Here is a 25,321-nt window from a genome sequence, read left to right on the forward strand (position 1 = left end):
CTTACAAGATGTTCATACTTTAAGTGTTAAATTCTGTTTTTCATTACAAGCATGATTGTAATCTAAAGGTATAAAACTCTAACCATGACACGTGACACAAATAGCCAAGTTCTTACGGATTTACTGTAACACAATTTGTAGCTGGTGTTACTGAGAGACAGGAACAGAAGGTTATGTGTGTTGTAGCATCATGATACCGTGTTCATCATTATCGTCTAGTGACGATGCATATAATAAACTTTTATTGTAATGTTTGGTAAATTACTTGAGTCTGAGATTTGTTTAAAATGAATATGATAGAATGATATTCTACCTATCTATGGAAATATGATAAATGTATGTGTAATATATACAGATATATATTATTCTTATTTCAAAGAATTTGTAATAAATATATACATTTTTCTTTCTATTAGTAAACACGAAAAACTATATTCTGAATACCATAAAGGCTCACAAACGTTAATAGCCACCACTTTACGAATGATGGCCAGGTGGAAGTACATCATGTGATTTATCGTACATTAATTCTGCATATATTTTACCCAAATCTGATGCCAGTGATTCAGGATTTCATTTACACCCAATATAATGAACAATTAGCCAGGTTCATAAAATAGTACAAATTCACTAATTTTAAACACTAATAAATGTTTTTAAACATACCACCAAATTACACTTCAATCATTTCTCTTCTCATAAACGTTACGATAAAAAACGTGTTGGCGCATAGGTTAATATCAGATATCCAACTCGGAAAATTGCAGATTCATTCTAATTTGTTCGCTATTGAATTTTATAGAGGCAATTTTTTAAAGTTCATCTTACGCAAATTAAATAAGAAAATATTAAACCAGTTGCCTAGCTTGATAATTCATCCTAAGAATATAGTATAACTGTTATCAATCTCACTAAAACACTAGCTATTTAGTACATGACCAAGGTAAATCATGGAAATAAAATTCATTTATTACATAAACTAAACTAAGATCTAAACTATTTGGATAACAAGAGACATGAATGCAGATGAGTGAAAATATTTTATAACCACTTGGTTCCCTTTCACCAATTATGTATGGCAAGCTAATACTGTACTAATAATTAAATTATTAAAAAAATGTTCCTTCTGACTTTTATTATGATTTCTCTTAACGATATGGATCATAACAACAATAATGACAAATTAATTTATGAAGTAACAAAGACAAGTAATGAAGTATATAAATTGATATACCAATAATATGAAATACATGTCACGATATGAATACTGTTTAGTGTAGGTATTAGTAATTAATTTGTTTTGTGAGTGAATATTTTATGATTGTAGGCTTTGGTTATAATAAATACACTTATTTCAAACGCAGATAGTCACATTTAAGTTATGTTTATTCAATAATACCAAGCAATGGTAGAAAGTATTTAATTGATTGCAGCTGAAGCCTCGGTATAGAAGCTGAAATAACATTAACTGTTACTCCACAAACAGTTTTAGTCCAATAGAATCGTAAAACCTACTCTATCTATTTTGTCTAGAGTACCACTGAAATAAAATACAAAACGATCATATTTTAGTTTTCTTTAGGTTTCACGTACTCTCCAAGTTTGAAGTTTCATAGTTTAAAACTTCTGTGAAATAGTATTCACTACCAGATGTGCATGCACCAAATCTGTATTATTTTATTCTTGCATTGAAGTCGTCTTTATTTCATTGACTCAGCTACTGTAAAGGGAAGAACAAAGAATTTACATATAAAGTACGAAATCTGTTTTAGTACTCTTTCCATGTACTAGATGACCCCCTCAATATGAAGAGAAACTAATTATATAAGGCGATGTTCCCTGGCAAGACAGAGGTAAGTCTATGAACTTAGAACGCTGAAATTCCGGATTCGATTCTACGTGCTGGACACAGCAGAGAGAGCAATGTGGGTTTTCTGTAAAGCAAACTAAAACTAAATCCAAGGCCAGCATATATAAGAACCCAATTTATGTTTGTTTGAAAACTTGTTTATTTCAGTGTAAGACGAAACTCATTTTAAAGTGTCGGTCGTTTAAGAAAATGGCTATTTATTATTTATTAGTTGACGTGCCCAAAGGAAATGTCCAGGAAATACTACTAGGTAGATATCCATTCCTATAAAGAAGGGACAAGTACAACGATAAAACTATTAAATGTATCAAGTATTCCTACACACGAACTAGGCAACGATGAATGTTTATTACCTACAACTTTAAATCCGGCTTTGTACTAACATATTTCGGCTTTTAAATAAAATTTGTACCACAAGTTATGCAGTAAAAAATAACTAGAGAAACAAAGCTCAACTAACATACAGCTTTATTTAGAACGAAGATGGTCACGTCAGTAGAAAAGGAAACTAAACGATTTGGTTGCACGAGTGCACCTCAAAAAACCATCTTTGTCACAAGCTATATTAGAAAAGTTCCTGAGTCGTTAACTTGTAAATTAAATGTTTGTTTTGTTGTATGTATTCACGTAAAAAGAAAAAGATTATTACATTTTAGAAAGTTTAAAGCTGACAGTTTGTCTTTTATTTCTTTGCTTATTAAAAAACAACAATTCGCCCTTAATATAATAAGCTCAGATATGTTCTCTGTTTATAGCTGGACCAGACTGCCTTGGGAATGCCAGATCGAAGCTACTTAATTAAAGGCTTAAGCGACTCAGGAGTTGCCGCCTACTACAAGTTGATGATTGATAGCGCTGTCCTTTTGGGAGCAAGTCAGGAAGATGCTGAAGAACAGATGCTGAAAGCACTGGATTTTGAAATCACTTTAGCGAAGGTAAGTGGGTTGTGTCAGTGTAAGTGGAATTTATGTTTCATTTGCATTTAATTTTGTAGAAAATAAAAATAACACACGTTCGATATTTCAACTGGGAGGGATTAGAAATTCACTTATTGGTTAAGAATGAAAACTTTCAACCAATCGAAATGAGAACAGAAGAAACACAATTAATATCAGCTATTGAAACAGTGAAAATAACAATAAGTGAAAGTCTGTTTAGCTACATATGAGAAATGCAATACTTTCATTCCACAATTATTAATTTCTATGAATGTGTAATATTACATTATAAATTAATAATGTCAATCATTTCGCTCTGTACTCTGTATTTATGGATAGTCTGATAAAAATAATTTTCATCTTAGTAAATAAGTAGCTTAACATTAGATTATTTGTCTTGTTTTACTAGTGTGTTAAAATAATTAAATACAAAATACATGCAGAAAGTTGAGTACGTTATATTATAATGACTTTGAAGTCTCACCACTTTGTTACGGTTTATGTCGTCACGATCGTGCATACTGACAATATTTCCGAATAGTAGTTTACATTGTAAACAGTCAGCAGTAATAATGCTGTCATGTCTATGCTACGCCACTGCTTTCTTAATTCTTTCCATAAGCCACCTAATGTAGGAGAACAATGGTTTCCATATGTTTGTTTTAACAATTCAACAAATGAAAATCAACAATAAGCTTTGAAGGTTTGTTTATAATTAAACAGAAAGCTACACAATGGACTTTCTGTATTCTGACTACCAGGGGTATAAAAAAAAACCGGTTTCTTGCGTTGTAAGTCCACAAACATAACGCTGTGCCACTAAGGGACAGGATTTGAAAAAACCTGTATTCCAGTGTATTTGGAAGTAAGGATATAAAATTAAAATAAAATAAAATGTTTATCAATAGTTATTAATTAAAATAAAAATAATACATAACTACGATGAAAATATGAAACTAAAATACACTGTAACTAAAAATAAAATACGAAATTAAAGTAAAATATAACTAATATTAAAATATAAAACTAGAATAAAATATAATAGTTAATAATCAGCTTTGTTTTCAGATTTAGCTGAGGATGAAATATGTTATTCCAAAACGTTCGAACCTTGTAAATAAAATGCTTTATGTTCTATTAACTGCTTTCATCTTCATTATAATGACCAGCAGTTGGTTGCCAGTATATGCTGAACGAGTTTGACATTCCTTTTATTTAAAGCTGTAATGGAATTATGTAATGATTCAACAGATCAAACCATTTGAGATTCACTTGATTGTTTAGTTGCCGCTATTTCCTGAAGGGTTTGGCATCTTTTGTATCGTGAGTTGTAATGGAATTATGTGTTGATTCAACTGATCAGGTCACTGAGATTCACTAGGTAGGTTGGTTGCCACTAGGTGTTTGGTACCTCTTGAGGTTGAGTTGTAGTGGAACTATGTGTTGATTCAACGGATCAGGTCACAAGAGATTCACTAGGTAGTTTGGTTGTCACTAGGTGTTTGGCACCTCTTGAGGTTGAGTTGTAGTGGAACTATGTGTTGATTCAACTGATCAGGTCACTGAGATTCACTAGGTAGTTTGGTTGCCACTAGGTGTTTGGTACCTCTTGAGGTTGAGTTGTAGCGGAACTATGTGTTGATTCAACGGATCAGGTCACAAGAGATTCACTAGGTCGTTTGGTTGTCACTAGGTGTTTGGCACCTCTTGAGGTTGAGTTGTAGTGGAACTATGTGTTGATTCAACGGATCAGGTCACAAGAGATTCACTTGGATAGAAGACGTTGGTGATAGAATTATTTGTGTTTTGGAAACCCCTACGTATTGATCCACACTGTTTGAGATGGTGGCTTTGTATGTATGTATGCATCAGTATTTGTTGAATCATATATTATGTATTGTAAGCGTGAGTTTTTTATATCTGTCTGTGTTTATATATATATGTATATAGATACACATATAGAATACGATGATCGTTCAATAACGCTTGTCCAGTATTGATGAAGGATTGATATATCTGCAAATGAACTAGTTTGTTTTTCACAATAAAGCAAAATTACTGAAACGTATAAAAGGTTACTGTATTCAGTGTTTTCATTGATTTTGATGAAGGACGGAATTGTTGTAAACATTAGTAAGCAACTGCACCTGGAGTTGTGAAAAATCACTTACATGTGGCTTGCTTGGTATCTCAGTCACAACCTGATCATATGAGACCAATGTATGTCAAGAGTTTGTCAGTTATATTTCTTTCCATGTAATTTTGCCATTTGTATGATGCGGTTGAGAAGCCGAATAATTTGCTGTCTGTGACCCAAAACAAAACGCAAATAAATTAATAGAACAAAAATAACTCGTATGTCTTGGTTAGAAAGTAATTCTTTCTACACGTAACATTTCCATCAACTCGAAGTCAGGTTAATAAAGAATTTCAGTATTTATTTTCATGAACATGTTTATAAGATTTTTCGTGAAGACGATAACCCCATTTGAAGTAAAAATGTATTGTCAAGACATCTTTGTTAACCTGAAGAGGACCTAAGAAGGTCGAAATGTTGTTCTGAGCTTTATTTTAATTAAAGTGTTAATACCCATACCAGCCGTCTTGAGAATAGTTTTTTTTTCAAGATTCTGTTCAGAGAAGAATAGCTGAAGTAAGAAATGTTTAATATTTATACAAAAATGCAATTATTATTCTAGAGGTAAATGGATTATCACTCATTTTAAGTTACATTATTTTGTATAGCGTATTCAAAGTTGTAAGAGGTAATAAAATTTAAATGCTAATATTTTGTAAAAAATTATTTACGACTATTTGTTTGTTTTGAATTTCGCGCAAAGCTACACAAGGGCTATCTACAGTAACAGTCCTTAATTTAGCAGTGTTAAGACTATAGGGAAGGCAGCTAGTCATCACCACTCACCACCTACTTTTGGGCTACTCTTTTACCAACGAATAGTGAGATTGACCATAACATTAGTACACACCTACAGATGAAAGGGCGAGCATAATTTTCAAAGTTTTCCGTATTGCTTGTCCATTTTTTTTCTATTTCTACGACGATAGGCACTCGAAGTGGATGCAAAAACTTTCTTTTTTATCCTTTCTCGTACCAAGAATGTTGAACATTAATTAATCATAGTTAAAATAGTTTTTTATGAATCATAAATAACTATTTTGACTATTTAAACATTTACTCCAACGTCATGTTGGTCATTTTCATCTTAAAAGTTGTTGTGGGCACTAAACACGATAATTAATCGGTATAGAAGTTAAAATTGTACCAACGATTTAGTCCATATAGCTGCTCTGACGACAGTATATTCTGGTTTGCTTCAATAAAATTGATCTCAACATAAAACGTAAAGTTGTATAATAGGTCATACGTTGATTAGTTGACGTAAACAAGTGTTCATAATGTAACTTATGCACTACATTGCACAGTTGTTAGTTATAAAAATAATAGACAGCATAATATTTACAATATTTTGTTGTGTTTCGGGGAAAATTAACATGAAAAAGAACTGTTCATTCAGATCTCGCTACCAAGAGAAGAAAGAAGAAACTTAACCAAGCTCTACAATAAAATGAACGTTACGGATGTCTTAAGACTAGCACCTCAAATAAACTGGAGGAAGTTCTTAAACAATCTTTTGGTCGATCCCATTCCAGATTCAGAACCTGTTGTCGTCATCGTCCCTGAATTTATCAAGAAATTCAACGAATTAGTTACTTCTAGTGATAAACGGTAGGTTAATGATTTATATAACAATATCGTTGCGAAAGTGGCTTTGAAGACACATTTTCTTAATATAATTTCCATTATATCGATTATGCAGTTTACGTCTGACAATATTTATTTTAAAACAGTCTTTTCTTTACCAAACTAGTGCTAGGTAGAATGATGTTTAAAAATGATTGAATAATTAATATAAATATTGCTAAAAAACTGTATTACATTTTCGCGATGCCTGTTTCTTAACGAAAATTCATCTTAAATAAATAATCATTTTTAAAGATCTACGAATGCAATGCCGCTTAATCTGTAAACCCTATTTTATTTCAGAGTAATTGCCAACTACATGCTATGGCGAGTGGTTCTACAGTCGTTTCACATGTTAAGCAAACCATGGAGGGAACTGGTACAACAGTATAACAGTATTATCACAGGTAAAACTATAGAACCACCGCGATGGGAAATGTGTATGGATTTCTTAACAAATAACTTCGGAGTGGCGCTGGCGTCGCTCTACGTTCGAAACCATTTTCAAGAGGAAAGCAAGCAGTCGGTAAGTGGCATATCGACAGCGCATGTTTGATTTGTACACGTAAATATTCATTAAAGTTAACTTAACCAAAATTATTTGTCATTAGGGTATGAAATTTCAGATCTTGTCATCAGATTGATCTAATATTCCAAAAGCTTTTGTACAGGAAATTGATTCAGTTCTTGAATAATTTATAGTTTTTGTTTCAATTTTTCTATATTTGAAATAATTCTATTAGGCATTAATATATCAAGAAATAATATTATGGATATGAAATGCTAATAAAGCATTTCTGTGTGTTAGTTTCTTAATAGCTTTGAATGTGAAAACTAGATAAAAATTTGAATACTAATACATAATATATATTATAGAAATAAGTTACAATTAGACGTTTAAACATAAGTACAATAAACTTTATAACTATACTGTACTAGTATATAAATAAACAACTCATGTTTAAGCGTGAATACTCAAAGATTAATAGTAAAATATATAAGATAATTAAAACTTTCTTGAGGTATGGCCGTTTTCATTGACAAGTTCTCCGAGAATCGAGGACTAACAGATGACGATTTCAAAGTTTTCGTGACGCGTAAACTGTTGATTTTAAAGAACATTAAATGACGAGGGGGATAAGATAGGATATTTTAAACCTGTCTTAGTAATTTTTCTAAAGCTGAAAAAAAATAAAATAATTTAAGAAAAATATATGCACCGTAGTTTGTAACAGTAATTCTAAATAATTTTATTTTTTTATAAACTACATCTTAATGTAATTCGTTGGCTAGAAAGTCCATAAAATTATTTTACTTTATGACATTTATGATGTTTAACTATATGACACAGTACAAAGCAACAAGACACTTTCTGGTTATTTAAGAAGTATCCGAATTTTTATCTCAACAAGGCCATATCTGAACAATGTCAAGCCTAACTTCTCATCTAATGAAACGTAAATATATTTTAACATACATCAGCCGACCTCCTTTTTGAGTTATTTAAAGCTAGTTTTATTGGTTATTAGCAATTTCTGGTTTTGTTAAATATTAGTTTCAGACTATTATATACGTATACTACTGTGAAGAAAAAGCGTACATGAGTAATACTGGTTATTACATTAATCAAGGCACTTGAAATTGTCAACTATATTCACAAAGAATTCATAAAGATGTTGGACGAACTTCAATGGATGGACGAGAAAACCCGACAGAAAGCTAAAGAAAAGGTCGGTAATGGTAGAAAGTTTTCATTGAAAAGCTTTAGAAATATTAATTGACAGTTAGCAAACGTAAAGACGTAAAAACATGTATTCATTTCTTCCATTAAGCAATAACTCGAATACTGTATGAACAGTATTAGTTAGAGTAAATTTATAAAATTTAGAATGCGAATTCATCCAAAAGTCAGTAAATACATCATTTTAACTAATACATCTAATCTGAGGGTCGCGGGTTCGAACCTCTGTCATACCAAATATGTTCACCCTTTCAGCCGTGGGGGCGTTATAATGTAACGGTCAATTCCACTATTCGTTGATAAAAGAGTAGCCCAAGAGTTGGCGGTGGGTGGTGATGACTAGATGCCTTCCCTCTAGTCTTACATTGCTAAATTATGGACGGCTAGCACAGATAGCCCTTGTGTAACTTTGCGCGAAATTCAAAAAACAAAACAAACTAATACAGTTTCATTTGAAGGGAACCAAAATTGCGTAGTCCTAACTTCTTATACACGTGTAAAAAAAGCTCACATTTATTTCAGTCGATGTTCCACATCATTACCATCTGACGTTAACAGATTAAACAGCAGTACGCTGAAATAAAAACAGCGTTAATATACTATACAATCTAATTACCATATCCCACAGTACTCTTACCAGTTTATTTTAATTTATTCACAAATTTAACGAATTAAACAATTTTTTGTCTTAATTCATCCCTGAAACCGGTTTAATTTAGATGAATAATATTAAGCAACGATAAAGTAGTTTAATAATCTATTTTTTTTCTACCTGAACTACGTAAAACAACATCAACAAATCATTAGTACATTATGGAGCATTATAAATTACTAGTTAGGATAACCTTATCATAGAAAATAGTTGCACAACGTATCATATAGAATAGTTACTTGAGATATCATTCGGAACACTAATGCTACTTGTCACTGAGAATAGTTACCAAACAACAACATCGATAATAACTGTTGTGTATGTGATCCAAAATAACTGCATTACTTATTCTCGAGAAAAGTTATTAGTGTGAATCATCCAGAATAGTTAATTTACGTATCATCTAGAATATTTACATTGTGTATCATCCCAAAATAGTGAGAATACGTATTATCTATAACATTATCTATATGTATTTTCCAGCTAAACATTTATTAACACGTACTGCTTCAATGTAAAGTTAGCTGTAAAAATATATGTTATACCTAATGAACTACGAAAATTCCCTTTGTTTTATTGATTTTGTTTCTAGGCTTATGCTATTCAATCACACATAGGCTACCCAGACGAACTGCTGCATGACGATAAATTGACAGTGATTTATGAAAATGTAAGAAGGAAGAATCATTCTATTAAATATCTTCTAAGGTTTTGTTTCGCTAATTGTTATACATGTTTCAAGTTCGACTGTTTAGTATAAAAATTATTATTTAGTTTATTTAATAATTTAATATTTAATGATTATTTAGTCTTCATAACAAGAGTGTTAAAAGTTAATTTTAAAGGTGATAATTATGACAAATTTCGTTGTGTTTGTAGTTCGATTGCTGTAAAATGACGTCACACTACTCAAACTTTCTGTATTTTTCTCGTTTCTTTGAATAAATCAAAGCATCTCGCAGTTTGTAGAAAGTTATAGACTTCAGTTGGATAATATATGTATACAGGCTACCAAGTGAGTGGAAGTTAAGTTTGGTTTGTTTGCTTTTTTGCGCAAAACTACAAGGAACTTAAGTAAAAAAAAAATTAAGTTGTGAATGTGAAGTTGGACTGCGTGATTGTTAGTTTAGCCATATCGAGCAATGTTTAAAGTGAGTTTCACAGTGGTATCGTAATAACAGGGTTAAAGGAGAAACTTTATTTTTTCAAATTGTGTTATAAAGTGATTAAACTAGCCTGTGTGAACTTTGACGAAAAGGAGACAATTACTTGAAGTTTTGGGTATAACTGTGGTAAATCTCTGGGTAACGTAAGCGAATTTATCGCAGATTGTATAATAAAAAACAGAATGAAAAAATTCGTCTTGTCACCTGAGTTCTAAAGTAACTGAGGTAATCTGTATGGACGTTTGACAAGAGAGATAATTATTTTATGCTTTAGATATAACTTTAATAGCTAATAGTGAAACAATTTTTTGTACATTCGTTTGACTTGTATGATTATATTATTTTGAAACAGGTCACAGACACCTACTCTAAACAATCCGACCTCTACAAGCATGTCAATGTTTTGTGAATTACAGTTTTTCTGACATTATATTTGTTTTTACCAAGTACTATTAACTATTTTCTTATAAGTTAAAATTTTGTTGTTTCCGTTGAAATTATTAATGTTTGGCACATATTTATAAATTAAAAATATTAGTAAGATTTCCTATACATAATTTCAGCTAACTGTGACCTCGGATAACTATTTTAGAAACGTTCAGAATATAAGATTGTGGATCACAGATTACAAGTATGGTAGACTTCGGGAGCCCAACGAGAAAGGAAAGTAAGTTAACATTATAAAGTTTAAAAAGGTAGAATGGGGTTGAGCTTTATGGATAAGAATGACGAACTAAGTTTTATCTTTGAAGCATTCAAATTAAAATATCACCGTGTTGCAACTTCATGGAAAGTAAAGTAAGAGTAAAATAATAAGGGTGTAGGTATTACCAGAATCTATAATAGTATTCTCGAGAATAAAGACAACGTGGTATTGTGAGGCTAGAAAACTCTTTAGAACTGTGTTGTAATGAAACGATAAGGAAAATATAAGGTTATGTTGTCTAGATACGGGATTGAATGGGAAGGAGAGTGTAAGGTCATGTTGCTTAGATACAAGACGGGATTGGACAGGTAGGAAAGTGTAAGGTCATGTTGCTGAGATACAAGACAGGATTGGACAGGTAGGAAAGTGTAAGGTCATGTTGCTGAGATACAAGACGGGATTGGACAGGTAGGAAAGTGTAAGGTCATGTTGCTGAGATACAAGACGGGATTGGACAGGTAGGAGACTATAAGATTATGTTGTTTAGATATGGACTTGAATAGGAAATGGAAGAAATAATTGTGATATATTGCTCTGAAAAGAATGATAAAATTGTAATGTACAGCTATGAAAAGAATGATAAGATTGTAATGTACAGCTATGAAAAGAATGATAAGATTGTAATGTACAGCTATGAAAAGAATGATAAAATTGTAATGTACAGCTATGAAAAGAATGATAAGATTGTAATGTACAGCTATGAAAAGAATGATAAGATTGTAATGTACAGCTATGAAAAGAATGATAAGATTGTAATGTACAGCTATGAAAAGAATGATAAGATTGTAATGTACAGCTATGAAAAGAATGATAAAATTGTAATGTACAGCTATGAAAAGAATGATAAGATTGTAATGTACAGCTATGAAAAGAATGATAAGATTGTAATGTACAGCTATGAAAAGAATGATAAGATTATTATGTAAGGATATGAAAAGGAAATACTGTTGCTTATTATCCACATGGTAGGAAGACTTAAGCTGCAGTGTAGTTATATTATTCACATGGTAGGAAGACTTAAGCTGCAGTGTAGTTATATTATTCACATGGTAGGAAGACTTAAGCTGCAGTGTAGTTATATTATTCACATGGTAGGAAGACTTAAGCTGCAGTGTAGTTATATTATTCACATGGTAGGAAGACTTAAGCTGCAGTGTAGTTATATTATTCACATGGTAGGAAGACTTAAGCTGCAGTGTAGTTATATTATTCACATGGTAGGAAGACTTAAGCTGCAGTGTAGTTATATTATTCACATGGTAGGAAGACTTAAGCTGCAGTGTAGTTATATTATTCACATGGTAGGAAGACTTAAGCTGCAGTGTAGTTATATTATTCACATGGTAGGAAGACTTAAGCTGCAGTGTAGTTATATTATTCACATGGTAGGAAGACTTAAGCTGCAGTGTAGTTATATTATTCACATGGCAGGAAGACTTAAGCTGCAGTGTAGTTATATAAATATACGCTTCCGAATCAACAGTCACGCGACACATTATATCTGACAGGTTTAGAATTATAACATTTTAGGTTAAATACGACTATCGTATTTTGTTAAATATTTTATTAGTAGAAATGTTGAATATTGATAAATTAGAAATAGTTTATTACTTTAAATGCCACTTTATCACTTGTCAATGATTATTAAAATAATAACATATTCACGTTACGTTAGAAATTAACCAAGGCTTTAAAGTGTATTTAGTTTATCGGTATTTACAAAGTAAAATTAAAGAAAAAACACAATTGTTTTGTTTCCTTTTTTGTTTTAAGTTATGAACACTTTACTTTGTTGTTATAAAAAGTTACGTGTATTGGCCAGAAAAATAATATTCATCCCTCTTTCTTTACAGCTGGAAGAAATATGCTCGTGCGGCTGACGTAAATGCCTATTATAGTTCCATGGAGAACAGCATTCGTATGTTTAAAGTATTCACTTAATCGTGCCTAGTGTATTTATATTTTGGATCGATTGTCGTACAATATTATTGTTAGTATTTAGTTTGAATATACTTTGGATTATCTTATAATATTACTGAGGACTTAGAAACACGTGTACATGAAGAGAAGCCAGTAGATAAGGACAAATAAAATATATATAATAACAAAACAAACAGATAAGGGCTATGTGCGCTAGTTTCCCTAATTTTCGACAGATAGACTAAATGGAAGACAGCTAATCAACAGGATTATCGCTAATTTTTGGTTATAATAAACCAATGACCGAAGAGTGCAGTACACGTTTACCATAACGGAACTCGAACCATTTACTCTAGAATTTATAGTCTGCTACGCTAACCATTAGGTTATACCAAATCTGCGATGTAGAATTCACTTTAACTATAGAATGTTTATTGTCTCACATGCACTTTTGCACTGATAGAACAGATATATGTGCATGTCCATATATGATTAGTAATAATCCTCCGGTATTTTCCGGATGGCCTGTTATATAACACACTATCGTATATAGTTGAATAGCTAAAGTAAGAAGTACCAACAGCTGTTTGATCCCTTACTAGACAATGGAACGAAAGAAAATAAACCTTGGAATATTTTATTTAGATATACATTCAACATTATTAGTTTATTACAAGTTAATGAAACCGGTGTCACAATCCGAAACTTAATTAAGAAAATAACATCATGGATAGAACTTTATTCAATACCTTTAATCAATTTGTTTCTGTAAGACTAATACCTATGGTATTGCATGGCAACCTGCGGGTAGTAGGTTCAAAACCCTTTGCCAAGGATACTTGTCTTTTATACCGTGGAGACGTTATAATGTAATAGTCGATCCTACTATTCGTTTGTAAAAGTGTGTGTTTTTTTCTTATAGCAAAGCCACATCAGTCTATCTGTTGATTCCACCAAAGGGAATCGAACTCCTGATTTTAGCGTTGTAAATCCGTAGACTTACCGCTGTACCAGCGGGGAACTTTGTAAAGGATTAGCCCAAAAGTTTGCAGTGGGTTGTGTTGAATACTTTCTCTCTAGACTTTCACTAATAAATTATGGGGATTAGTAGCTAAATCTTCCCGGAATCACTGATGATGCATTAACATCTAAGGTGCCCTATCGGTCGTATGTGGCCTCGTGACTTAAAAAAAACAACAAAAAACCTAAAAATATGAGTTGAGTGTTTCCAAGTTTTAAAATGTAATTAAAATAAAGTATATGTAATATGTAGTAGTTTAGTTACTTTAACGTGTGGTGTAATCTTTGAACTTAACGAATTATTTTGTGAGCACTGTTACAGTCAGTTTTGGATACACAGCATTAAGAAATACAATAAGGTATTTAATAATTTTTAATAACTTTTTAACCCACATTTATTTGTTTATGTTTAACTAAAGCTCTCGTTAATATGAATATGTTGTCTTTTTAATCGATTTCCAGAATTCCCGGCCGGAATATTGCAGGGCGTATTCTTCGGAAAAGACAGGCCGAAGTAAGAATTTAAAAGTAATCATTAATAGTAAATAATGATTATTGAATTGCCATAAGTCACATTATGTAAGTGTTTTTATAAGTGCATGTGAAATTATGAAAGGCAGTTTGAGTCTGGAAAGAGAGTATAGTTCTTTGTTGAATCATTTGGTACTTTGAACAATGTACTTAAATAACATCACCTGCAAATTGTGAAGAACTGGGTTTTGCACTTGGTGATAAAAGTTACAAAATGAAAATAAAATCGCTTTTATAAAAAAGAGCAAATAGTGGTGATGAATGTGCATTACAGTGGTTAGAATAATGATACTATGCGTTCACACACTGGTCCTTTGTTTGATATCTGTTCGTAATTTATTTTAAAAATCTGGTAAGTTATAAAGGCGGAACTATCGCATCCAAAGGATGCCGCCAAAGCATCGGAAAGTGTGTGGGGGATAATGTCATTATGGATAACTAGGTCATAGTCAAGTGCGCGTTACTAGGCCTCCAGAATATCATATTTATATCACAGTTTACCAGAGGTTGGAACTATACTTATGCAGAGCTGAAATTATAGTTCGATACCAGAAAGGTGGCTATAATGGATAATTACATGACAGTACCACAAAGCAGAGAATGTGCTTCTATGCCACTATGAAAGGCAGCAATAACTCACGCAACACGTCTCATGATGTTGATAATTAATCATTAATTAATTAATTAAATCATCCATGAAAGAACGCTTAAGGCAAATTCATTAAGTTATTCATGATTAAATCATCCTAAAAATGACGCTTAACACTAGGTAATTAGTTAATCCTAAAAAGGACAGTGAATGATAAGTCATTAGTTAATTAATAAATAATTAAATCATCCTACCATAAGGTAAAGAACATGTTTCTATGTGGCCATAACTCATACAATAGATGTCTTAACAAGAATATAATTAATCACCAATTTGTTAGTTGATTAAATCAATTATAATTAGATTTACATAAAAAAGGACATTTAAGACTTATTAATTAGTTAATTATTTCGTTCCGAAAAAGATGCTCAACGCTAATTCATCAGTTAATTAAATTCCCTTACAATTTACATGTTATAAAAAGACGATAACTTAATTGAAAGTTAGTCTTTTAATTAGCAACCAAGTGATTAAAACTTTACATTGACCTGAATGTAATAAACTGTGAAAAACATTATCTAACATAACATGTTTGAATGAGATTACAACTCACGGAGAAAATCATAAGTCTTTAATAAATAAATATATTTCGCAATACTATATAGTTAGTCTTATGACAAAGTGATTAAGGTTTTGATAACAATTTAATGTTTGTAACAAAAAATATCGGTTACTATAATAATAAAGTTTAATTAATATTTACTTTGTTTAATTAATCAAAGTTATATCTAGTTTAGAAATTATTTAAAATATTTAAAAGCTAAATCAGCCGTGCACTTTACTAACAGTTTAAAACGGACCTTCAATATACAAATCAAGACTTGTAAAGTTTCACGCATAAATAAATAAGACAAACTTATTAGACACATATATACAGTGATTGTGCCTTAAGCAACAAGAATTTCGATCATTTTTACATAAAACGGACAAACAACCTAGAAATTCTATTTCACTGTCCTTCGAGTTCCTGATGAAAAAAATCTAATACGCAAAGAGGCTCCAGAGTCACTGCTGCCTTAAGGATAGATAACATCATAGTTCAATACCAGAGAGTCTGTTACTATAAACAAATGCTTTTACCAAGGTTATATTACTGAACAGTCTTGATGACGAGAAACTCACTTGAAATAAAAATGTATCTCAGAACAGCTGATATGGGTACTAACACTTTTATTCATAAGGACAGAACAATGTTTCAACCTTCCTAGGTCATCTTCAGGTTAAGAGAGAGAGAGTTTGAAAGTGACCGTGGCTGGACACATGTCTTAGGGACGAGAGTATAAACGGGTACGGAGTTGTAGGGGGCGTTGCAGGTGGATGTTAGGTTATTAATTAGTGTAATATATACTGATTGAGGATATTGTCTTAGGCGAATATTTCTGCTTCAGCATGTCATCAACTGGGTGTGCTAGCAATATAATTGAGATAGGACTGATATATATGTATTAAATGTTTGTTTTTAAAATGGTAAGAATATTGCTTATCAAATTATATGCAAAAGTAATAAAATCGTTTTGCAAAATTTAAGTATGATGAAGGGATGGAAATGCCAAACATTACAGAAACGAGGTGGGATGAAGACAGAAGCCTAGACAAAAAAATTCCTTACATATGTAACCAGCAAGTAACGCAGTCAATCTCACAAATGTATAGATATTAGTCACTGTAAGACCCTATAGCACTATTTAATTGGACTACTAATGCCATCCGTAGTAACGTGCCCTCTCGTGCCACTTCGTGAATATCATTGCTTTCTAGTGCCTATCACATAGCAGTTATGTAGCCTTTAGATGTCAACATATTTTGCATAAGACATAATAGTTATGTAACCTACAGATGATATCCTTTGGCCGCCACTTATATGTCGATTCCACGTTGAGGTGATATCCTTGAGTATATGGCAGTCATCCTAATTAATCAACCAGCTTGTACAAAGTCATATTCAAAATAAAAAAAAATAACAATAGTTTATTTGGCACATGTACGTGAACTGTAAAACGTTACAACTTAAGACTCGACCAGTAAAATTGGTCAAATGGTGATAAATCAGTAAAGGAAGAAACTGAATATCCCTAAAAGGCCACAAGGAGGCCATCAAACTTAATCTGGCTTTACATAATATACAAGTAGTTTTTCTGATATAAAAATGAGAGCATTCGGTATTTAAAATAGTTATAGAGTTGTGAAATTTGTATTACAGGTTATACATTTTCTGGTGTGAAGATGTGAGTCTCTTTGTAAGACGAAGGGAAGTATTTCCTTACGGGGATGTTTGTATTTTGATATGAAGTTGTGAGCCTCAAAAGCTTGAAGAAGATAGTACATAGCTGTAGAGGTGTAAATGTTCTGTTATGAAGTTTTAGTATTTTTTGTCAGAGTGAGTGTTATGGTAAGAATATGTGGACCATCTGTACTGCAGTATGAGTCTTCTTATACGAAAATGTGAGATATACAAACGTGTTTCTTCAGATGTGTTCTTTTGTACGCTTTTTTTTACTTGCAACTGTTTGTATTTCTCTATGTGTTGTGACATATATTATTCGACATTTAGGTATAGAGTCGTGAATTTTTTGGCAAGAGAATAGGAATCATCCAGCATTGTAATACGAGTATTCTTTTTAAGAGATATGAGTCGGTAGGAAATGGTGTTTCTTAAGATAAAGAAGTGTGAGTTTACTAGTTTGGAGTTGTTAGTAGTTTTATAGATCATATAAGCTGTTTGAAATGAATCTGTAATTTTGTGTTATGGAAAAGTGGGTATTCTGGTAATTTGATATGGTTAATACAGTATTTCTTTCGGTTATAGTTTTTACAGTTCATAATGTATTATTTACGTTAAGTGTAGTTTGTGATTTGGTAATTGTTACTAGAAATCTCATAAGAAATCAAACTAAATAACTAATTTTAATAACTTCTATTTTCAATAATACATTTTTCAGCTATATGAACTATGGGGCAATCGGCTTTGTCATAGGACATGAAATAACTCATGGCTTTGATGACAGAGGTCAGTGTAAATCTGGAAAATGTTTAGTTTTTACAAAAAATGTTTTTAAATGTTCAACAGTTGTGACAAGCTTATAACTAATTAAATTATATAGTTATTCTAAGTTCGAATATTCGTGAATTTATTTTATACAATATCTGTCTACCCGGAGTAAACTAATTTTTTATGGTAATAAGGAAGAAAATTATCAAATAATATAAGAAGTGATGGATATAAGGTAAGAAAATGTCATGGTATCCTGTGCATTTGATAAAACATAATTTTATTTAATGTACTTTCGTTGAGTTTAAGCTGAAGATACTGAAAGACGGCTAATTCCTTAATACAAGTAACTCGCTCATCACTTAAACAGTTTAGTATTTCGAAATTATCAGGAGAAGCTAGCAGTCAGTTTTTACTGTAATTTCATTTAAGGAATAGCGATTAAACCATGAATTTTTATTATACATGCAAACAAAACACGAACAGTTGTCTTGAGTTAGAATCTTATCAATGTTGATATCTATTGCTGAAAAACTTTACGCATGTAAATGTCAATCTTGCCCATGGTTATTTAGTTCAGAAATACATTGTTAAAATGCCAGTCGTAGCAAAAAGTCGAACAATAATTTGTTTTACAGGGCGTCAGTTCAATAAAGATGGAAATAACGAAAACTGGTGGGAGCCACAGACAGATGAGTTATTTCGGGAGAAGGCCCAATGTATAATAGAACAGTATGGGAATTACACTGTTCCAGAAAATGGATTGAAGGTTTGGATACATTAGTTATTGTGCTAATTTTGTGAGATCAGCAAAATAAAATGTAATGTTCTGCATTAGACTTAAGAGCTGATAGAAATAATAATATCCGGAGCACAACTGAGTAAACTGCACATAAATGTTTTGTATTGTATGCTAAATAGACTAATATTAAATGTAGAGAAACAAACTATTCAACTTTACTTAGTTAAGTATATGAACTTTATTAAGTGTTGTTTGTTTACAAGCCAACAATAGTACTAAGATGGATACAATTCACTGATGGAACAAAACCGTTACGTTTTATTGTATCTGGAGCAATACTACATCAAACAACGATGTAAAAACAAATGAAATATAAGTGTTATATAGGGGTGAAATTAAAATAAATATAAGTTTACACCTACAAGCTGGTGTATTCTAGGTGTTTTTGTTTGTGTGTGTTTTTTTTTTAAATTAGGAAAACTTATTTAATTTTTCTTCTATTTGTATTATTTCCTCCGAATACAAAATGTGTTTATTTTGATTTTTGTGCTCAAACATATTGGAAGACTTTTTTCTTTTTTTTTTTGTATTGCACAAATTTGTTGACAAGGACATTTCATAATCCTTTAATCTAATTACATGTAGAGACTGTGGTAAGATTGTAAACAAATGTCTAACGATTAAAATAACATTCAAATCCTTTGTTATTATGCTTGATCTTATAATTCATTTTGATCCACCTAGTGACCACAGCGAAACGTAATGATTTTTGAAAATTAAAAATGTTTTAAAAACATAGAATTTGTTTTACCAGTTAACAAAAGATTAGTTTTTATGCTATAAGTTCTTTTTAATAATACGACTAAAATAATATTAGTAAGAGTTTGATAATTTTTACAGATCAATGGTGTTAACACGCAAGGTGAAAACATTGCAGATAATGGAGGACTGAAACAAGCCTATCGAGTAAGTAGAAGCAGGAATTTATAAGACATGGTCAACCTAAAACAAAACTAAGTCCCAATGTTTGTTACGTCTTAGTGAATGCATTGTGTGACTTAATATAATTGTTAATATATGGAACTGTAGTTTATAATACTGTTGGAAAGTTCGGACAATCAATTGTACGTCATGTAGAATGGTTGAACTAAATTCAGGGTCACTTTACTTCTAGGCTTACAAATCCTGGATTAAAGATAACAGTCCCGAACTTCCTTTGATTGGTTTGAAGTACAGTCCCGAACAGCTGTTTTGGATAAGTGCAGCCAACGTAAGAGACTTACATTCACTGCAATCCAAACTTTTATTTATTTATTGTATTATCCCTGAAGTACAGAGTTCATTTATTTATTTTACTGTCAGTAATATTTGTCAGCACAAACTTTCATTTACTTATTTAACTATCATCAGTGGTGTTCTCACAGCACAAATACTTACGTAATTATATATTTTACTGTAATAGTATCATTGCAGACTATTGGTGTAAGACACGGTCTCAAAATCTGTCACAATTTTAATGTCTTTATACCTTTTCACTGATAGAATAACTTATTTACTGCCTAAATATTATTTTTTAGGAAGATACTAATATGAGAATCGACTATTGATATTACCATAAGTCATGTTCTGATTCTTTAAATTTTTATAAGTATTTGAACATTAAGGAAGATGTGCTATTCTTTAAATGATTATGGTTAAGAAATCCATAGCTATATTATATGAAACTCAGAAGTTGCAGGCAACAGGTAATAATATCGAAAAATCTAAGTGACTCTCGTAACTTTAGGTTCATTTTAAAATTTTGTGATTTTAACTGTAAACGTAAAGACGTGGTAAATATCGGCCTGAAGAAAGTATAATGTTTATATGTAATTGTGGTACGGTAAATATCGGCCTCAAGTAAATGTAATGTTTAATATTTAAGTGTTAAGTGCTAAATATCGGCCTCAAGTAAATGTAATGTTTAATAGTTAAGTGTTAAGTGCTAAATATCGTCCTGAAGTAAATGTAATGTTCATATTTAGGTGTGGAGTGGTAAATATCGTCCTGAAGTAAATGTAATGTTCATATTTAGGTGTGGAGTGGTAAATATCGTCCTGAAGTAAATGTAATGTTCATATTTAGGTGTGGAGTGGCAAATATCGTCCTGAAGTAAATGTAATGTTCATATTTAGGTGTGGAGTGGTAAATATCGTCCTGAAGTAAATGTAATGTTCATATTTAGGTGTGGAGTGGTAAATATCGTCCTGAAGTAAATGTAATGTTTATATTTAGGTGTGGAGTGGTAAATATCGGCTTGAAGTAAATGTAATGTTTATATTTAGGTGTGGTGTGGTAAATATCGACCTGAAGTTCTCAAACTGAGGATACTGTCTGGTTGGCACAGTCCAGCTCAGTTTAGGTATGTTGAATTTCACGTTTTCTAATAGAAATAATTATTTGTTTAACATAGTGATATCAATTAAAATGTGTAATTTTTAATGCAATATTAAAGAATATCCTTTAAAGGTTTTGTCACACGTATGAAAGATAAATTTTCATGTATTCTGTATTTATAATAGACAGATTAGCTTCAATATGTATGTTGAAAATAATAAGTTTTCTGTATAACGTCGTTAAACTGTAGCTACTTATTGACTCGAAGATGGTAAAAATGTAAATTGCAGAGTATTTAAATTAAATGAACTATTGCTAGTCATATTCTCAAAGTATAAACAGTGATCAAGATGGTGCAGCTTGGAATTTTTTTGTTAACTTTGTATGGTATACCCTATCAGATTGTACTGTCTTCCAATGTTTAAAACTTTTGATCTTACTTTAGGCTTACTTCATGTATACTTCATTCTCTCGTTTATTTATTTCAAATTCTATATTAATCTTACGTAAGTACTTCATAATCCACAAGTGTCAATCACAAAAACACGCTTCTTTAAAATACCCTCGTCTCTCGCTACCATGTGGATTTACTTTGCTATTTGGTTTAATCTGTTTTATTGTCACACACCTCATTACAGAACCTAATTATCATTTATACCGTTACAAAATCCATAGTTCCATACTATCATATAAAGCCAATCATTAATCATTGCTAATCCTGGTATATAACACCTCATGCGTGTGATTTATATGACTGATAGTCACAAACCTTTCTTTACTGACTTTATACCTCGGGTTTCCAGTGAAAAGAAGGGTATCATTTCCATCACACTACTTACAACGAGGCTGGCATTCACCAGGTCAGCTGTGAATGCGACATAAAATGTTAGTCATTTACAATACGTGAAGTAACTTGGTTTATAAGCCCACTGCTGGTAAAGAATTACTTACTGGTTTAATAGTTTAAGTAATGTTACACCACAATAATATTGACAGTGATATTTTACGTATCTTTACGAGTCAAATACTTAGAAATGTAATAGCACCGCGATAACAAAATCAGAAAATATAATTTCTGAAGCATTTTTGAGTATACAAATAAAGATAGGATTAGGATTATAATTTTACTTAAAGTTGGAAATATTATATGAAAGTATACAGCCAACACCAGACAGTTGCTCATAGTTAATGATAAACCTCATGTGGCTGGTTGGGTTGAGTTGTTTATCAAAGTTTACCTTGTAGTATTTCAATGCTTTTTCTAGAGGGACAACAGTGTCTATAAAGTATAGTAATGATTTGTTCCTATAACAATGATAATTGCTGAGTACGAAGAACGTAACTGTGGCTTTGGCAGGATTTATTGACGTTCCTGTGTCACTACATCATTTTCTTACCATGCTGAGAAATGGTTGCATCATTGTCTTAACTTGCTAAGGAATGGTTGTGTCTTGAGCCTCATTTCTATTTTGTTCGAGTATCTGCTGGATACCAGAATATCATCAGCATAGGTGAGTACATGGCATCCGATTAGATTGTCAAAGCCAACTATATTTTGGTGTAATTATTCAAAAAGACTGGCGAAGACAATCTTAGTTTAGATAGAATAATACTGACAGTGACCCAGTGTGATTGCCAGCTTCCACGTTTCATGGTGCATTTTTTGGTAGTTAGTTCATTTATGATCCATTTTACACAAGAAGGGGTGTGCCATGGACATAACAGACTTTTACAACCGAGAAAAACAGAGTTATTGTGAATACGCGTGGTCATTATATTGAGAATGATGAGTTGTGTTAATACAAACTGTAACAACACAGTGAAGCTTCAAAACATTTCTGGATAAGATATGCAACTTCCATAGTTGTGACTGATAATCACTGGTGTAGACTGAACTTCTCTTACATGTATCCACGGTTACATTGATTAATTATTGCCTTCTCTGTACAGACTAGGTTATACTTTATCTGCTTTAACTCAAGCTGGACTTAATTGCTCAGTTTCCAGATCTTATCCATATTACAATTCCACCAGAATGTAACTTTTATTTTGCATATGTTATCTTAGAAAGTTTGAATTGCTTCTATATTGTTTTATGTTATTATGTATTCTGTTCTTCTTGATACATGAAATAATCGCTGCTTACATTATGCTTTCTCTGCTTGGTACATATGACACTGAAGATCTGGTTAGTAAAAGCAAGGTTCGTACACTAAATCTGTCACTTAGGTACTCAGTTATCTATGTTATTTTACTTTATTTAAGCCACATAGATTAGTAACTACACTGCGGATAGCAGAATGTAATTTTTGCAATCCTTATTTTCATTGACGTCCAAGGTGGGATGTCTCCTACTGCTACCTACATAGAAGTCTTGTTAGATAGGCGAGGTAGGAACCTTCAGTATGCAACATCGTATTTTGTGTTAACTTTCATGTACATTGGGGATTTGTGTGTGTGTAACTTTGAGAGAGCTACCTAGATGGTTTATTACTTGCAATAGTAATTTTACACTGAGAGCAACTGTAATGTTTAGAGCAGATATCACAGTCGTATCAAACGATAGTGTTCTGTCTCTGAGTCAACATATTGTATGACTGTTAAGCTAGCGAGAGTATTCAAAAGGCATGTTACAAGAGTCAAAGAGTTTCTCCATACAATAGTTGTCTTCAGTGATCTGTCTGGAACATGTTTTTATACATTTTTTATCAGCCAGCATTTAGGACTTTGTTATCCCCCCCACGAAACCACGCTTGAGTCCCACGTGCATCGAACTTTGCGTTTTATTGTAAACAAATCCCATGACTACAATTTACAAACAAAGTATATGTATATATACTTTTCTTTTCTTGCTATTCATTTTCCCTATCTTTCTATTTTGTAAGGTACAAACAGTTTTAATTCATTAATGTTAGGATCTTGTGAAATATGGTTACTTTGAGTTTAGTTAATCATCTAGGTCATAAGAACTACAGCAGATGTAGGGAACAAAATACAGAAATTAATGTATAGCATTAAGTGTCTTTTTCCAGTTTTGAAAAACTCATTATGCGTGCAGTGCCACAAAAGATACCCCAAATAAATATTTTATTGTAATCTTACTTCCAGTGTAACATTATTTATAGTGTTATATAACGTATAAGTTCTCATAGTAGAACTTAATTATTAGCATTTATGTAACATAGTTTCTTGTAGTGTATCTTCCAGTGTAACTTAATTACTAGTGTTTATGTAACCTATAGTTCCATGTAATTTTATTACAGTATGATTTAATTACCAATGTTTATGTAACGTGGAGCAGATCATTATTTCTCCTTTCTGTAGTTTTTTTTAAACCATCCAATCTGATGAAACTGTTCGATTGACACTCATTTCAAATATCACCACAAATGATTATTAAGAAAACATTGCTTCATGTCTATATGCTCTATTGTGAATAACGTTTTCAATATATTTTAACTTAAAATTAGATAAACATTTTAGAAAAAATTAATGTACATTATGTTCTAAATGCTTTCATGATTGAAATATTTTATATCGTATTGTGATTTATGTTACACACAATACATCAAATGTTTTGTTGAACAAGTGGTCTTAAAACTGTACGTTCATGAAAATAAAATGGAAACTGATGCTAGATATATATTAAACGTAGGTAGAACCAGGAGTTTTATGAAAATAAATATAGTTAAAGGTTATGAAGGATATTCGATGGAAGTATAGGAAAAGCTTGAACTGTGTTGACATCAAACATAATATACAGAAAATAAACGTAACTGGTCAAAGAACATTCTACCTTATGTAAAATATTGCAAAATAATAGTTCGAACAAATACAGTTCCAGTTTACTATGTCAGCGTAGCGAATAAAACTCCTTGTTTTTTTGTAGCCATGCAATACTGTTGTGATAACTGAATACCGAAATTTTAGACACTTAAAATTTCAATGTAAAAATATATATTTTATATCATAGGTCGCACTAACCATCCCTAATTTAGCAGTGAAAGACTAGAGGGAATGCAGCTAATCATCACCACCCAGCGCCAACTCTTGGGCTACTCTTTTACCAACGAATAGTGAGATTGACCGTACAATTATAACGCCTATACGGCTGAAAGGGCGAACATGTTTGGTGCGACGAGGATTCGAACCCGCGAACCTCAGATTACGAAACGAACGCTTTAACCCACCTGGCCATGCCGGGCCGTGACACTGTTACATGAGGGACGGGTAGCGCAGTTATATCTCGTGTAGCTTT

At 31.7% G+C, this 25,321-nt stretch overlaps 1 protein-coding gene across 1 annotated transcript in view; it reads left to right on the forward strand.

Moving 5' to 3' along the window:
• The window catches only part of LOC143230472 (neprilysin-2-like), an 84,886-nt gene that overhangs the window by 57,680 nt on the left and 1,885 nt on the right, over positions 1-25,321 (forward strand). The window contains exons 7-19 of the mRNA XM_076464103.1: positions 2,626-2,805; positions 6,345-6,556; positions 6,875-7,097; positions 8,203-8,301; positions 9,557-9,634; positions 10,694-10,797; positions 12,690-12,754; positions 14,239-14,290; positions 17,896-17,963; positions 18,584-18,714; positions 19,588-19,653; positions 19,862-19,957; positions 21,012-21,088. Of these exons, the coding sequence (XP_076320218.1) occupies positions 2,626-2,805; positions 6,345-6,556; positions 6,875-7,097; positions 8,203-8,301; positions 9,557-9,634; positions 10,694-10,797; positions 12,690-12,754; positions 14,239-14,290; positions 17,896-17,963; positions 18,584-18,714; positions 19,588-19,653; positions 19,862-19,957; positions 21,012-21,088 (1,451 nt within the window). The remainder of the gene's footprint in view (positions 1-2,625; positions 2,806-6,344; positions 6,557-6,874; positions 7,098-8,202; positions 8,302-9,556; positions 9,635-10,693; positions 10,798-12,689; positions 12,755-14,238; positions 14,291-17,895; positions 17,964-18,583; positions 18,715-19,587; positions 19,654-19,861; positions 19,958-21,011; positions 21,089-25,321) is intronic.

Source organism: Tachypleus tridentatus, chromosome 10 (genome assembly GCF_004210375.1).
Source record: "Tachypleus tridentatus isolate NWPU-2018 chromosome 10, ASM421037v1, whole genome shotgun sequence".
In the NCBI taxonomy this organism is placed as follows: domain Eukaryota; kingdom Metazoa; phylum Arthropoda; class Merostomata; order Xiphosura; family Limulidae; genus Tachypleus; species Tachypleus tridentatus.